Below are 15452 nucleotides of genomic sequence, written 5' to 3' on the forward strand. Positions count from 1 at the left end.
GTCGGAAATCTTGCAATCGGTACCCGCGACTTTTCCCCCCAAAGGGAACCATTGGGGTTGTTGTGGAACCCTAGCCTTTAATGGCTGCTTTAGAAATTCTCATGGTCTATCTTCCTAATCCTGAGCTTAGGACCCCTCATGGCTGCAGGAGACCGTGTTTGTTACTGCGTACAGTCTTCTATACGGACTCAGTGCTTACATAGTATGAATATGTGCCTGACAAATGGGCAGGACAGTGTCTCACGGGTACTGGCTCTTGAGTTTTAATCTGACCAGGACAACATATTCGTGAATTGTTGCTACCCACACTCCAAAAACATCCTGATAGTTTAATTGGCTTCTTATAGAATTGTCCGCAGTGTGTGTGAAGGGGAAATTAGATTGCATTGTGACTACAATCTGTATACAGGGCTGTGGAATATGTAGGTGCTGTATATACAACGGGAATTATATAATGAAAATAAATATTTGTACGGAGAACTCACCAACGCCCCGAAAGCCATGATCTTCAACAGACACTCCAGAGAGAAGAGCGATGTGAAGACGATATTAAATGTTTTAAGAACTTGCTCATACGTGTTGGAATATCCGTGAAACTACAAGAGAAAAAGTAGTGTCAAGATTTCTATATTTATAATGCCTAAGCCTGGCCATAAGCAGATAATAAGGGTGATAATAACAAGGACTTGTAGCAATAGTCTGTACTAATGGTGGGAAAATCATCATTTCTGACCAATAGAAATCCCATCCGACAGTTGAAAACTTTATTGGACACACATCAAAATGTTATTCTTAGTTGCGGGTAGTTACCGTTACTGTCCTATTCTCTGTAATACTTTTTGTCAAGATCAGAATCGTTTCCAGATTATCCATGGGGAGCTTCCAAATGGGGCTACATTATTGTTGTCTTTGGTCACCTTTACAAGCAGCTATTATTGCTTATTGGATTTACCATGAATTCTTCTTACCTTCATCATGAGCACAATGGTGTTCAGGGCGATCAGAGCCATAATCGTATACTCAAAAGGGGGAGACACCACAAATTGCCACATTCGATACTGAAAGCTTTGCTTGTTTTGTGGCATATGGCGGGTAAGCGGCTTGGCACTTATAGCAAAATCAATACATGCTCTCTGTAAAAAAAAAAAAAAAGTGAAAAAAAATTATAAAGGACAAAAATATTATCACAATTAGGCCTCATGTACACGTATTGTACAGATCCAAAATACGCCATCCACATCACCAGAATGCCTTGGCTGCCAGGACTCATATGTACCTCATTCTTTTCCAAGCTGTACTCCTCCATCATTTTATCCCCCTGCTCCTGGAAAGTAATGATAATCAAGGCTACAAAAATGTTGACAAAGAAAAAAGGGAAAACCACAAAATATACAACATAAAAGATGGACATCTCCATGCGGAATCCGGGCCTGGGTCCTTGGTCTTCATAGGTGGCATCCACCGAGTGTCTGAGTACACTGTGGAAATAAATAGGTAAATGTACAAATATAAAAGTCATTATAAGAGTGGAAATCTACTGTTTACAATACCTTGCACAGCCCAATTATGAAGACTGGGTTAGAACTACAGCTCCTGGGGTAAGGGAATGACAATGGTGCCAGTGCTAACACTCTGAATATTGGACTAGAAGATTATGGACGTATAATAAAAGCAAAGGATGACATTCACTAATGATGGCTTCCAAGCCTTCGATTGCAGATCTTGGTGAGACTACTCCCTGCCTATGGGTAGCCTCAGCCTCAGTATTTACTATGGCCAGATTATGAGCTAGAATTTGTCATTACCACAATAATATTGGTATAATAAGAATAGTAATGTTTCATTCATGATCCTTTGGCAAAACTACTACATAGGATTCTCCACTTTGGACAATAACTTTTTGTTAGAAGGTTCCCCCAACGATAAGCTTATCACTCGGTGTTCCACTGCAGGAGACTCCAGCCATCAGCTGTAATCTGTAGAAGAACCAAGCAACAGGGTTTCTACTTGTAGGGCGAAATAAAATGTCCCATCTGAACGTCAATCCAGAATTGGACCACAGTAAATGGTCATGATTCATTTTTTTATTTGTTGTAAAAGCTCCAGCATGGGTCTTTAATGGATTTTTCCCACTACGGACAATTATTTCATATTGAATGGGGTCCACACCTAACATCGTTCCCATCTGGCCCTCTATTGATATCAATGCCCCTCGTATCTTATGCGTCTTAGTAAAGGAGTATTTAAACATTTATTTAAAAGTGGCACGCCTCAATATGGAGGAGTCAATGGCTCTCTTACACCAATGTTCAGACACATATCTGAAAGTCTGGAAACAATGGCTGGACTATCGGGGCTTGCCGAACTTCCATACTCAGCTATCAATGTGACCTCTGCAGCTCTGTCTGTCCCTGGCTCTTTACTCAGGGTTATACTAGTCCTTCTCAATGAATTAGAATATCATCAAAAAGTTAGTTTATATCTGTAATTAAATTCAAAAAGTGAAACTCATATATTCTATAGATTCATTACACACAGAGGGATCTATTTCCAGCATTTTTTTCTTTTAATGTTGATGATTATGGTAACAGTTAATGAAAACCCATAATTTAGTCCCTCAGAAAATTAAAATATTATATAAGCCCAATTTTAAAAATGATTTTTAATACTTAAATGTTGCCCTACTGAAAAGTATGTCCAGTATCTGCCCTCAATACTTGGTCGGGGCTCCGACTCTGCATGAATTACTGCATCAATGCTGCGTGGCATGGGGGCGATCAGCCTGTGGCACTGCTGAGGTGTTATCAATGCGGCGTGGCATGGATGCGATCAGCCTGTGGTACTGCTGAGGTGTTATCAATGTGGCGTGGCATGGAGGCGATCAGCCTGTGGCACTGCTGAGGTGTTATCAATGTGGCGTGGCATGGAGGCGATCAGCCTGTGGCACTGCTGAGGTGTTATCAATGCGGTGTGGCATGGAGGCGATTAGCCTGTGGCACTGCTGAGGTGTTATCAATGCGGCGTGGCATGGCGATCAGCCTGTGGCACTGCTGAGGTGTTATCAATGTGGCGTGGCATGGAGGCGATCAGCCTGTGGCACTGCTGAGGTGTTATCAATGTGGCGTGGCATGGAGGCGATCAGCCTGTGGCACTGCTGAGGTGTTATCAATGTGGCGTGGCATGGAGGCAATCAGCCTGTGGCATTGCTGAGGTGTTATCAATGCAGCATGCCATGGAGGCGATCAGCCTGTGGCACTGTTGAGGTATTATCAATGCGGCGTGGCATGGAGGCAATCAGCCTGTGGCACTGCTGAGGTGTTATCAATGCGTGTGGCATGGAGGTGATCAGCCTGTGGCACTGTTGAGGTGTTATCAATGCGGCGTGGCATGGAGGCGATCAGCCTGTGGCATTGCTGAGGTGTTATCAATGTGGCAGCAGAGGGAAGCATGAAGTGCTCGAAAATGTCCTGCTAGACGCTGCGCTGACTCTGGACTTGATATAACACAGTGGACCAACACCAGCAGATGACATGGCCCCCAAACCATCACTGACCGTGGAAACTTCACACTGGACCGCAAGCAACTTGGATTGACTCCTCTCCACTCTTCCTCCAGACTCTGGGACCGAGATTTCCATTTGAAATGCAAAATTTACTTTCATCTGAAAACAATACTTGGACCACTGAGCAGCAGTGTTGGTCCACTGTGTTATATCAAGTCCAGAGTCAGCGCAGCCGTCTACCAGGAAATTTTAGAGCACTTCATTCTTCCTTCTGCTGACAAGCTTTATGGAGATGTTGATTTCATTTTCCAGCAGGACTTGGCTCCTGCCCACACTGCCAAAAGTACCAATACCTGGTGTAATAACCACAGTATCACTGCGCTTGATTGGCCAGCAAACCCGCCTGACCTAAACCCCATAGAGAATCTATAGAGTATTGTCAAGAGGAAGATGAGACACCAGACCCAACAATGCAGACGAGCTGAAGGTCACTATCAAAGCAACCTGGGCTTCCATAACACCTCAGCAGTGCCATAGGCTGATCGCCTCCATGCCACACCGCATCAATAACACCTCAGCAGTGCCACAGGCTGATCGCCTCCATGCCACGTCGCATTGATAACACCTCAGGAGCGCCACAGGCTGAATGCCTCCATGCCACGCTGCATTGATAACACCTCAGCAGTGCCACAGGCTGATCGCCTCCATGCCACGCCACATTGATAACCCCTCAGCAGTGCCACAGGCTGATCGCCTCCATGCCACGCCGCATTGATAACACCTCAGCAGCGCCACAGGCTGAACGCCTCCATGCCACGCTGCATTGATAACACCTCAGCAGGGCCACAGGCTGAATGCCTCCATGCCACGCCACATTGATAACACCTCAGCAGTGCCACAGGCTGATCGCCTCCATGCCACACCGCATTGATAACGCCTCAGCAGTGCCACAGGCGGATCGCCTCCATGCCACGCCGCATTGATAACACCTAAGCAGTGCCACAGGCTGATCACCTCTATGCCACGCTGCATTGCTAACACCTCAGAGGTGCCACAGGCTGATCGCCTCCATGCCATGCCGCACTGATTACACCTCAGCAGTGCCACCGGCTGATCACCTGCATGCCACGCCGCATTGATGCAGTAATTCATGCAGAAGGAGCCCCGACCAAGTATTGAGTGCATATACCGTACATACTTTTCAGTAGGAAATTTTGGTATTAAAAATCATTGTTGAAATTGGGCTTATACAATATTCTAATTTTCTGAGACACTAAATTTTGGGTTTTCATTAACTGTTAGACATAATCATCAACATTGCTGCAAATGGATCACTCTGTGTGTAATGAATGTATAAAATATATCAGTTTCACTTTTTGAAGATATTCTAATTCATTGAGAAGGACTAGAATACAGACTGGGATACATGTCCTGTATGATTTGCCAAAATATATAACCCTACTTCTTTCTCCACGTGATGGAGATGTCTGTCCCCACACATCCTTCTGTTTATCTTAACTCTCTGCCATACCCATTTACCTTTCCCTTTTTCCCTCCCGGTGATGCTGCTTTTGTTAATTTTTGGATTTTGAATTGCTTTTATTCTCTATATTTCACATGACTATGTGATACGCTGTCTTAGTAACTTTGTATGATACTGCTGTTTTCTGCTATAACATCTGACATGTTATTTCGTCATACTTATCCAATGTGGTATATAGTCTACTGTGTCAAAAAGACCTGATACATTTTGTATTGTTTCTCTTTAATTGACGTTGTGCATCTCAATGTGAAATTTCTTTCTTTAACACTTCTTTTCTTTTTTGTTTGCATAACCTTGTAAAATCTCCTTAAATAAAAATTATTTTTTTTTTTAAAAAAGTGGTACGCCTCTTAAAAAATTTGGTATAATTTGCCCTGTCTGAGAGAAAAAAAACAATATTTTTTTGCAACAAAATATATGCAAGTTTTGGGCTTTCTACTTCTTCTAAATTTGGCAAAAACTATGTGTTCTTACCCACTTTACTTGTTGCCTTCAAAATTTGGTGAGCAACAAGAAAAGTCATAAATTATAACGCAAATTTGTTACAATTTGCAATTTTTTCTGTTGCAGTTTACACCAAAACCTGGCAGAAACTGCATGATATATGGAGCCCATTGAGTCATTCAAATTCTGAGCAACAAGCGCCTATTTTTATGCCAGAAGAGTGGCATAAAGCCGATTTATAAACCCCCCTCCATAGATCCATCTAGTTCATCCTAACCTAGGGATCGACCATATAGAATTAGTCACGCATAATACCGTTTCATAAATACATAGAAACACATATTTTCTTACTCTGGCCACCCCTCTCCTGTCGACACAGTGAAGAGGGTGAGCAAGGCCCACAGCACGTTGTCATAGTGGAAAGCCCATTTCTTCCATTCCCGCTTCTGTGCTTTGACTTCATTCTTCTCATATACCAGATACTCTCCTCTAGAGGGACAGAGAAGTATACAATAATTCATCAGATAACAAATAAATGATTATATAAATGCCCAAGCCCATTATACATTCCTGAGATAAACACTATATGGACAAAAGTATTGGGACACCTCCACATTATACCTACAGGAGATTTTATGACCTCCCATTCTAAATCCATAAACATTAGTCCTCCCTTTGCTGATAAAGCTCCACTCTTCTGGGAAGACTTTCTACAAGATGTTGGAGAGTGTCTTTGGGAATTTTTGGCCATTCACCCAAAAGAACATTTATGAGGTCAGACACTGATGTTGGACGAGAAGGCCTGGATCGCAATCTGCGTTCTAGTTTTTGGGGATGTTAGCTGGATGAACAGTTGTCGTGGCTCCTATATGTATGCAACTTGTAGTGAATCATCAATATCACAAGGCAGCCGTGATCCCATTATATTTAGTAAAGTAGTCACTCACCTGCAGTCTCTCTGAAACTCTTTAGATTCATCTGTGCAGTAGAAAAACTTCCCCTTGAAAAGCTGGACGGCCACCACAGCGAAGATGAACATGAAGAGCATGTAAACAATGAGAATGTTCAGGACGTTCTTCAGAGAGTTCACCACACAGTCGAACACGGCCTGAAAGTGAGGGACAACGCCGGCATCAGGGCAATCCGAGGTAGGGAAAGAAGAACTGGTATCTCCAGCAATGTTTGCATGATTATAGATCATTGCTGTTAAACCCCCATTGATCACTATCAGTGCGCCCAAAGGTGTGGGGCTTAAACTACTGCTAGACACACGTGGACAATCTAATTTTCCCTCTGAGCGTGGCTGCCCTTGTTTAAGTTACAGGGATTGTTTTAGGGAGAATCGGTCTATGGACAAAAAAGCTAAGTAGCCCCCTGCTTTTATTATACTGTTATTCTTTTCATTTCAAATGTTGCATATATATATATATATATACATGTACAATATTTATTCCAGAATGCCACCATAACAATGTCTAAATAATAACTTCTTACAGGATATAAATAAAATTACTATATTACTATACTGTACCTACAGAATGCTACCAAATAGTGACAAAATAATACTACCATACAGTGCCATTATAATGTCCCCATATAGGGCACACATAGTATGCAGTATCCAGATAATATACCACAACAACCTATCACCTATCCACTGCTAGGACCCCACCAATCAATAGAACGGGGGTCCCGAGTCCCCTAAATGAACGGAGTAGCAGACGTGCATGCTCAATGCCACTCCATTCATTCTCTATGGGGCTGCTGGAGAAGTTGTGGTGGGATAAACCCTTCAACGGATTTGTCCGGTCTCAGCAAATAATGTTATTTATGGATAATAAAAAGTTATACAATTTTCTAATCTACTTTACGTATTAATTCCTCACGGTTTTCAAGATCTCGGCTTGTTGTTATTCTGTAGGAACATTCATTGTTTACTTCCAGTGGATACAATTCTGTCCATGGTCACACAGGTGCACGGTTTGTTACAGGATCATGTGATGGACACACAGGTGCACGGCTCGTTACATTGTCATGTGATGAACACACAGGTGCACGGCTCGTTACATGGTCATGTGATGGACACCCAGGTGCACGGCTCGTTACATGGTCATGTGATGGACACACAGGTGCACGGCTCGTTACAGTATGTGTATCAGAGCTGTGTCTTCCAATGATCCCAGTACCTGTGTGTCCATCACATGACCATGTAAAGAGCCGTGCACCTGTGTGTCCATCACATGACCATGTAAAGAGCCGTGCACCTGTGTGTCCATCACATGACCATGTAAAGAGCCGTGCACCTGTGTGTCCATCACATGACCATGTAAAGAGCCGTGAACCTGGGTTTCCACCACATGATCATGTAATGAAAAGTGCACCTATTTGTCGATCACATGATCATGGACAGAATTGTATCCACTGGAGGTAAAGAATGAATGTTCCTACTGAATAACAACAAGCAGAGATTTTGATAACGTTCAGGAATGAATACACAAAGTATATTGGTAAATTGTATTACTTTTAATTATACAAAAAATAACATTAATTTTCTGAAAGTGGACAATCCCTTTAAGTGCCTACATAATACTGCAACAGACATAGAACATAGTTATCAGCTCTCTAAAACTGGCCATGGGTGTAAAGATAATTCGGAGATTATGAATAATAATAATATCAAGAGACATGGTGGATACCACGCTGTACTCTTACTTCCATCATCTGCAGAGTGTGCTACAAGGTCGAATTTTTGAAACAATATTTTGACATCTATCTGATTATCCTTATTGGAGGGCCTTGTGCTATTATAAGTTCCATGCATGGTACTCACCTTTAGTTTGGGCAGTCGCTTAATGGTTTTTAGAGGCCTCAAGACACGGAGAACACGCAGAGATTTGATGGTGCTAATGTCTTTTCCTTTACTTCCGCCTCTGTTGTGAGACCGAAAAAGAAGAAGAAAACAAGAAGAAGAGAAAGAGGAAGAGGCAGAAGTAGTCAGGAGGAGGATGTTAGGTAGAAAGATAGTGAAGAAGAGGTTCACCAAGAAAGGAGAATTTACATTACACAGAGAAAGAAAATTAAGAAGCAAAGAAAGAAAGACTCAGACGTCAAGGAAGGAGCGCGAGACAGAGATGAGCATGGGACATGATCGTGCATGGTAGAGAAATGAAACGTAGTCGCAAACATGCAAGCAGACCAGATACAAATATCAGAGAGTGAAAATTTCAGATTGAGCAGAGATATTAAAGATAAGAAATTTAGATAGAAAGGAAAAAGAGAAAAAGAAAAATAAGAGAGAACGGTTAGTGGAGGTGGGTATTCGAACTCCTTGGTGCTTACATGTCAAATGCCCATGAGAATTGATCATCTGTTTTGATATCACACCTTTCCCTCTGAGACATGCATTAGTACTAAATGAAATGCAGAAATCCCCGAGTGTCAGACTTGTGGGAGATCTTATAGGTCCACATCGTCCTCACTAGCAACAGTTCTATTGAGTGTCTGATATCAGTGGGGAGCTGTCAAGGGACTTTTGCAGAATGCCCTCAGGGACTGGTTGTGGCAGAAGAACGGTGCAATGTGGAGCCTACACTGTGAGATGATGAAGTGCGGGTAAAAGTGGTGAAGAAGACAGAAGAGAAAGACAGAGAACAAATGGACATTACCGCTGGTTACTCCTGGAGGAGGCAGCCGGTGTGGGAAGAGACGGAATTAATCACAAACACATGACATAGACAAGACACCACCAACACCTCCAAAAACAACAAGTATGTAAACCCTCTGGCAATAGTCCTTCGTTTCCCATGCTCTTCTATACCAAATATCTGCCTACCGATGGCAAGTAGCCAGTGTGACGTGCCTATAGCGTGTACATGTTAACAAGGAAAAGGGTCCAAAAACTCACTGATCATCTACGTTTTTTAGGCTTGGTTCACACATTGCAGTTTTTTTAAATGCAAAATAAGGAGCAGATACAAAAAGAGGGAAGTGTAAGTCTTTTCTTTATACTTTTCCTTTCTTTAAGATCCGCTTTAAGCATTGGCTAAGAATAAACTGCATTGGGTGAATATGGCCTTAACCTTTTTGACATTATTCCGGCATGACAATCTATATACACAATGTTGAGTACGTTCGTAAATACTTTGCATTTTATATCTTGCACTGATTTTTATTTATATAATGTGGGGTAGATTTATCATTAGTGCAGTAGGACGCGTGACTTTACGAGCCAGCGAAAATGCTGCAAACTTCGCCAAATTTATCAAGATGGTGTACGTGGCATGTATGTGCCTATTCTATACACTCAGTGGCCACTTTATTAGGTACACCTTTCCATTACTGGGTAGGTCCTCTCTTTGCCCTCAGAACAGCCTGAATTTTTTGTCCTATGGAAATGTTCCTCTGAGACGGGTCCATGTAGACATGTTACCATCAGCAATCTCCTGTTCCACCACATCCCAAAGGTGCTGTACTGGATTGCGATCTGGTCACTGTGCAGCTTTTTAAGTCCATTCAACTCATTTTCATATTTGTGAAACCAGCTTTAGATGACGTGTCGGGGGTGACATGGTGGGTTATATCCTGAGGGATGTAGTCATTGGAAGACGGGTGAACTGTGACCGTGCACATGGTCAGCATCTATAGGCTGTGATTTAAACAATGCTGAATAGGTATTAATACAACATATGGCCGCTGAACTCTCTGATTGGCTACAGTGGTCACATGTTACGTGCATGTAAACAACCACCGGGAGAGCCACCGGAGGGACAGTGCTGAATCACTGGGGGGAAGGATAGGTAAGTATTTTTTTTAATTCATTTATTTAATTTCCATTCACTAATAAAAAAATGTCACATCCCGGATAACCCCTTTAAGAGGCCACACCAGTTCACCAGCACCACCAGGACTTGCTGGTCCGCAGACCACTGTTATAATGCACGGTTATTTCAGTAATTGTTATCGCCTTCCTGTCAGATTGAATTTGTGTGACCATTCTGCTCTATCCTCTCCTATTATAGGGGTTGCCTTATTTAGAAAAACATTTACAAATGCCCTATTAGGGAACTCTGAGTTAATAGAGGGTACTCGGTTATGTTCACATGGCGGATTTTGCTTGGCGGGACTCGCCAGAAAACCCGCTGCAGAATTATTCCTGCCGTCGACAGGAAGATTCCTCCCTCCCATTGACATAAAAAATGTCACATCCCGGATAACCAGATCGGGCAGGGCCAGTGGCGTAACTGCTGTAGCAGCCATAGCGGCTGTTACGGGGCCCATGGCATGAGGGGGCCCGTGCCGCCGGCCGGCACTGCCCCCCCATGCCCGGAGGCGCCGCTAGCAACCGCTACGGTTGTTACAGCGTTAGCGACGCCACATTCAATAGTATATGCGTACTTCGGACGCAGATTCTATTGAACACTATGACAGAGCAGGGAGGAATCACCCTGCTCTGCCATACGCTACTGTACTGTAACAGTGGTGTAGCTCTAGGGGTCGCAACGGTCGCAATTGCGCCCGGGCCCCTAAGCCTGGGGGGCCCACAGGACCCCCATAGCCACACAGCGCTGACTGTGCTGGTCCCACTTCCTGAATGCTGGAGCAAGGAGCTGACGACTCCTTGCTCCAGCATTCACTGCGCCGTGAGCGGCTTGGTGAAGGCAGGCACGATGTGGTGATGTCATCGCGCCTGTCGGCGCTGAGTCACTCACAGCATAGACCGGAGGAGAAGGATCGGCTAGCGGTAAAAGAAGCGTCCACCTCCCATTAAAATGAATGGGAGGTGGAATTGTGCGGTGGAATCCGTAGCGGCTTTTGCATTGTGAACAGGGCCTTACTCAGAACCTCTATCATTCAGCCATAGTGGAGCGCGCTTACAACGAGCATCGCTCTCTTTATGGCTCGGCATGTCTGCATTACACAGACTACCCGTTAATTTCATTGGGCAACGTATTGATATTCTCTGTGGTGTCGCTAGATTGAACTCTCGTTGCCAGGTTGGCCTCCAGTTCATTGGGACTCTCGTAACAGAAAGTGGACGACCCTCCAAGTTGAGGTACCACCTTGTGTGACATCAACAACCACAGCCACACATCACATTTCATTCCCATTCATGTGTTTTGGTCTGAACAACAACTAAACCTCTTGACTATGGCTGCGACTTTTACCCATTGAGTTCCTACTACATGATTGAATATTAGCAGTAACCAGCGGGTGGATCGAAGAAAGTGTCCACTGAGTGTCAATTCACAATCCTAATAATATAGAACATATACAACAAATGTCTGGTAGCAAACGATGACAAAATACCGAATAATGCATAGCAGTTTTATTGAGTCACTTCATAGGTTGGCGTGAAATTTATAATTTAATATGTAGATAGATCTTCCAGTATCATTGGGAGGTGGGAGGGGGGATGTTTATTGTAGTTAGTGAATATTGTTTAAAGAGAATCCGAGCCCATCCCCCCACTACTGTGAATGGTATAAGGGACATGATCTTGCCCTCCCTTTGCTGTGATTCTTTGAGAGTACCTAAAGGGGTTGTCCAGTCATAAGAAATTGATGGCCTATCCTCAGGATAGGCCATCAATATCTGATCGGCGGGGGTCCGACTCCCCTGCTGATCAGGTGTTTTAAAGGGGCCGTGGCGCTCGTACGAGGGCTGCTCCCCCTTCATTCCTTATCTGCTCGTACTGTGAATCACCGACGCACTGGTAGGAACAGTTCACAGTATTACAACCTTCTCCGAGAAGCTTATAATACCGTGAACAGCCGCTACAAGTGTGTCGGCGATTCACAGTACGAGCAGATAAGGAATGAAGCGGAATTATACTGGACCTCCTCCGATCAGACATTGATGACCTATCCTGATCATAGGCCATCTATTTTTTTTATGATTGACAACCCGTTTAAGTCACCTTCATCATATATCAGTGAGAGGACCGTATACCACATATTAAAATGAACCCCTCTACTGGTTTGTGTTGACACCCATTCTTATCTTCCGACTGGAGGACCCTTTTGGCAACTGGGTGTTACCATTCCCTTTGTCAAAGGGGTCTGTCCCTACACAGTTTGATACTGTCAGCATTGATTGGACAGTGTCAGAGTCTACAGGAACACGCCCTATTGACAAGGGGAATGGTAACACCTCTTGTTAATTTATTCATTTCATACATTTCCAAGAGGAGTAACAGGGAACGGCACAAGACTTCTAAGAAAAGATTGTTATTCCATGGGTAATACAAGTATTTTCTAACACAGACATGTCAGGAGAGCGGATCGATCCTGTTTAAGAGGGTGGAGTAAGAGTTATAAAATGGCAATGAACAGGTGTACAAACCGCTCATCATTTAGGCTGGATTTACACACAGCGTTTTGCGGCATTTTTGTGCATTTTTTTTCATTGTTTTTTTCTGAGGTGTTTTTGAATGCGTTTTTTAGTGCAGCCAGACGTTACATTAAAGTCTTTAGTAAAATATAAAATGCACCACACACAACTGCATTTTGGTTTGTGGCGATTTTGAGACAATTTGGTGGTCAAAGACTTTTTTTTTTTTTCAAAAGTAGCATGCTGTGGGAATGGCGTTTATTCAGGCGTTTTTCCCATAGGCTTTTGTAGGCCAGGATCACACACACAGTTTTCATACAGTTTTTGCGTCAGTTTTTGGTTTAGTTTTTTGAGTCAAACACAGGACGGACACAAAGGAAAGGAGATGCATAGGTCTTCTCTTAATACCTCTCCTTCTTTCTGGCTTTGGCTCAAAAACTGCACCACAAATTGCGTGTGTGTGATCCTGGCCTTATAGGACTTAAAGAACGTCAGAAAAAAAAGCTTGTACAAAATGACACCAAATAAAAAACGCAATAAAAACGCATGTTACATTTGAGGCATTTAAAAACGCCAAAAAGTTCTGTGTGTGAAGGAGGCCTCAGGCACCAATAAGATAAATGTCCCTCTAAGGCCAAATAGCCGTGTGCATTATGCGTGATTAAGGCACGGACGGCTACAGAGTGTCATCCGCGGGCTGTCCGCAATTCACAGGCTGTGCACACATTGATTTAAATCAGCCCGGCCAATGCACGGACCGTAGAAACCACGGTCGCGTTCATGGGCCCATAGAAATGAATAGGTCCGTAATTCATCCGCATTTTTGCATGAGGCCTAAGTAATTAGTAAGACGTTAGACTTAGGGTATGTGCACACACACTAATTACGTCCGTAATTGACGGACGTATTTCGGCCGCAAGTCCCGGACCGAACACAGTGCAGGGAGCCGGGCTCCTAGCATCATACTTATGTACGATGCTAGGAGTCCCTGCCTTGCTGCAGGACAACTGTCCCGTACTGAAAACATGATTACACTACGGGACAGTTGTCCTGCAGCGAGGCATACTTATGTACGATGCTAGGAGCCCGGCTCCTTTCACTGTGTTCGGTCCGGGACTTGCGGCCGAAATACGTCCGTCAATTACGGACGTAATTAGTGTGTGCGCACATACCCTTAAACGACGCACGTACCCATTGCAGTAGTGTGCCACACATTGTAAAACAATGGTACTTGGCCGTTGTGCTACGTGAACGGGCACCCAAATGGTCAATTACAATTATAGCAATACAATAGCTGGTCAGATAATGATCAGATCTGATTTAACCATTTTAATCATTTACACATGCCAATTATTCTACATTCTACCTGCAAGATAAAACGCAATGTTAATACACGAGACTTGAAGGGGGTTTGTTACTTACGAGAATGCAAACGCCACAAGAGCACCACAGACGACGATGAAATCAAGAATATTCCATAGATCTCTGAAGTAAGCGCCCTGGTGCAGAATGAGGCCCAGATCCACCATCTAAGAAGAAGAGTGGAGAGATGAAAACCTTGTAAGACAGAAGACTCCATACATTTCATCCATACAGCTGTATGGACCTAAATAGGAGCCCATATATGCGCATGGAGATCTGCACAGGAGAAAACCTCATGTATGATTACACTATACTCAATGGATGTGGAGACTAGTTGGCATACAGTAGGTTAACATGAAGAGAACGAGGAGGGAGTGGAGTAAGGCCCTATTCACATGGCAGGGATAGTTTATTTAACGGCCGCCACACGGCTGCAGTAAAAACAATAGACCCCAAATGGGGCTATTCACACGGCCGATTTTTTGACACGACTGCAGGGTCAGACTACAAAATGTTTGCTTGTAGTTTGGAAACACATAGCTCTGCATAGGAGATGTATACACAAAATGGAAGGATATTATTTTTTTCTCATAAAGACTTATTGGTGGTCATAGCATATAATGACAGAACAAAGAATCAAACTGTACACAACAATTTGTTAAGCTAAGAGACGGGGAGCCACGAGCAGGCGGACCCCACACTACTGGCTAAAGGGCTTATAAAAAAAAAAAGTTTTTGCTTTTTTCCTTAAACAGCGCCACTCTTGTCTCTGGTTGCGTCTGGTACTGCAGCTCAGCCCCATATACTTTGAATTAGATTCTTAACGACCCCTGGAGATATAATGGGCTGAAAATAAAGTAATTTTGGGGAACACCGTACTTTTTGTTCTATCTAGTACCCTAACCATGGATCCTTGAAATACTTTACCCATCATGATTGCCTTGGCTCATACCTTGATAACCATTTCAAAGGTGAAGACACCAGTGAAGACATAGTCAAAATAACGTAGGACCTGCAGAGAGAGAAGACGCAATAAGAAAGGCTCGAATATTTCGGTGCACAAATACAAAGCAAGTCTTATAAAGTATGTATATATAAATGTATATCTCACTGTATATATATAACGACTATAAAGTGCTATTTATATACACCACGCTCTGTTTCATTTATCCCACTGGGACCAATGTTCCCATTATTTCAATCAGCCTCCACCTCCTCCTCTATTGTTCACCCCCTTCCCCCTGCGGGAACTGTCCACCGTGTATAAAGAGA

At 43.4% G+C, this 15452-nt stretch overlaps 1 protein-coding gene and 1 long non-coding RNA gene across 11 annotated transcripts in view; one reads left to right on the forward strand and one right to left on the reverse strand.

The window, feature by feature from the left end:
* LOC142750216 (uncharacterized) overlaps nucleotides 1–6953 on the forward strand; it is a 212875-nt gene extending 205922 nt beyond the window's left edge. For all 4 annotated transcript variants that reach the window (XR_012882586.1, XR_012882587.1, XR_012882582.1 and 1 more), the window contains one exon: nucleotides 6462–6953. This is a non-coding gene — a long non-coding RNA (uncharacterized LOC142750216). The remainder of the gene's footprint in view (nucleotides 1–6461) is intronic.
* Nucleotides 1–15452, reverse strand: part of CACNA1A (calcium voltage-gated channel subunit alpha1 A) — a 267076-nt gene that overhangs the window by 86478 nt on the left and 165146 nt on the right. For all 7 annotated transcript variants that reach the window (XM_075859128.1, XM_075859126.1, XM_075859122.1 and 4 more), the window contains 8 exons: nucleotides 15133–15192; nucleotides 14241–14347; nucleotides 8320–8419; nucleotides 6437–6597; nucleotides 5841–5978; nucleotides 1277–1478; nucleotides 969–1133; nucleotides 486–596 (listed from right to left, as the gene is read on the reverse strand). In XM_075859128.1, coding sequence (XP_075715243.1) covers nucleotides 486–596; nucleotides 969–1133; nucleotides 1277–1478; nucleotides 5841–5978; nucleotides 6437–6597; nucleotides 8320–8419; nucleotides 14241–14347; nucleotides 15133–15192 — 1044 coding nt within the window. The remainder of the gene's footprint in view (nucleotides 1–485; nucleotides 597–968; nucleotides 1134–1276; nucleotides 1479–5840; nucleotides 5979–6436; nucleotides 6598–8319; nucleotides 8420–14240; nucleotides 14348–15132; nucleotides 15193–15452) is intronic.

This window comes from Rhinoderma darwinii, chromosome 3, assembly GCF_050947455.1.
Source record: "Rhinoderma darwinii isolate aRhiDar2 chromosome 3, aRhiDar2.hap1, whole genome shotgun sequence".
NCBI classification, from domain to species: domain Eukaryota; kingdom Metazoa; phylum Chordata; class Amphibia; order Anura; family Rhinodermatidae; genus Rhinoderma; species Rhinoderma darwinii.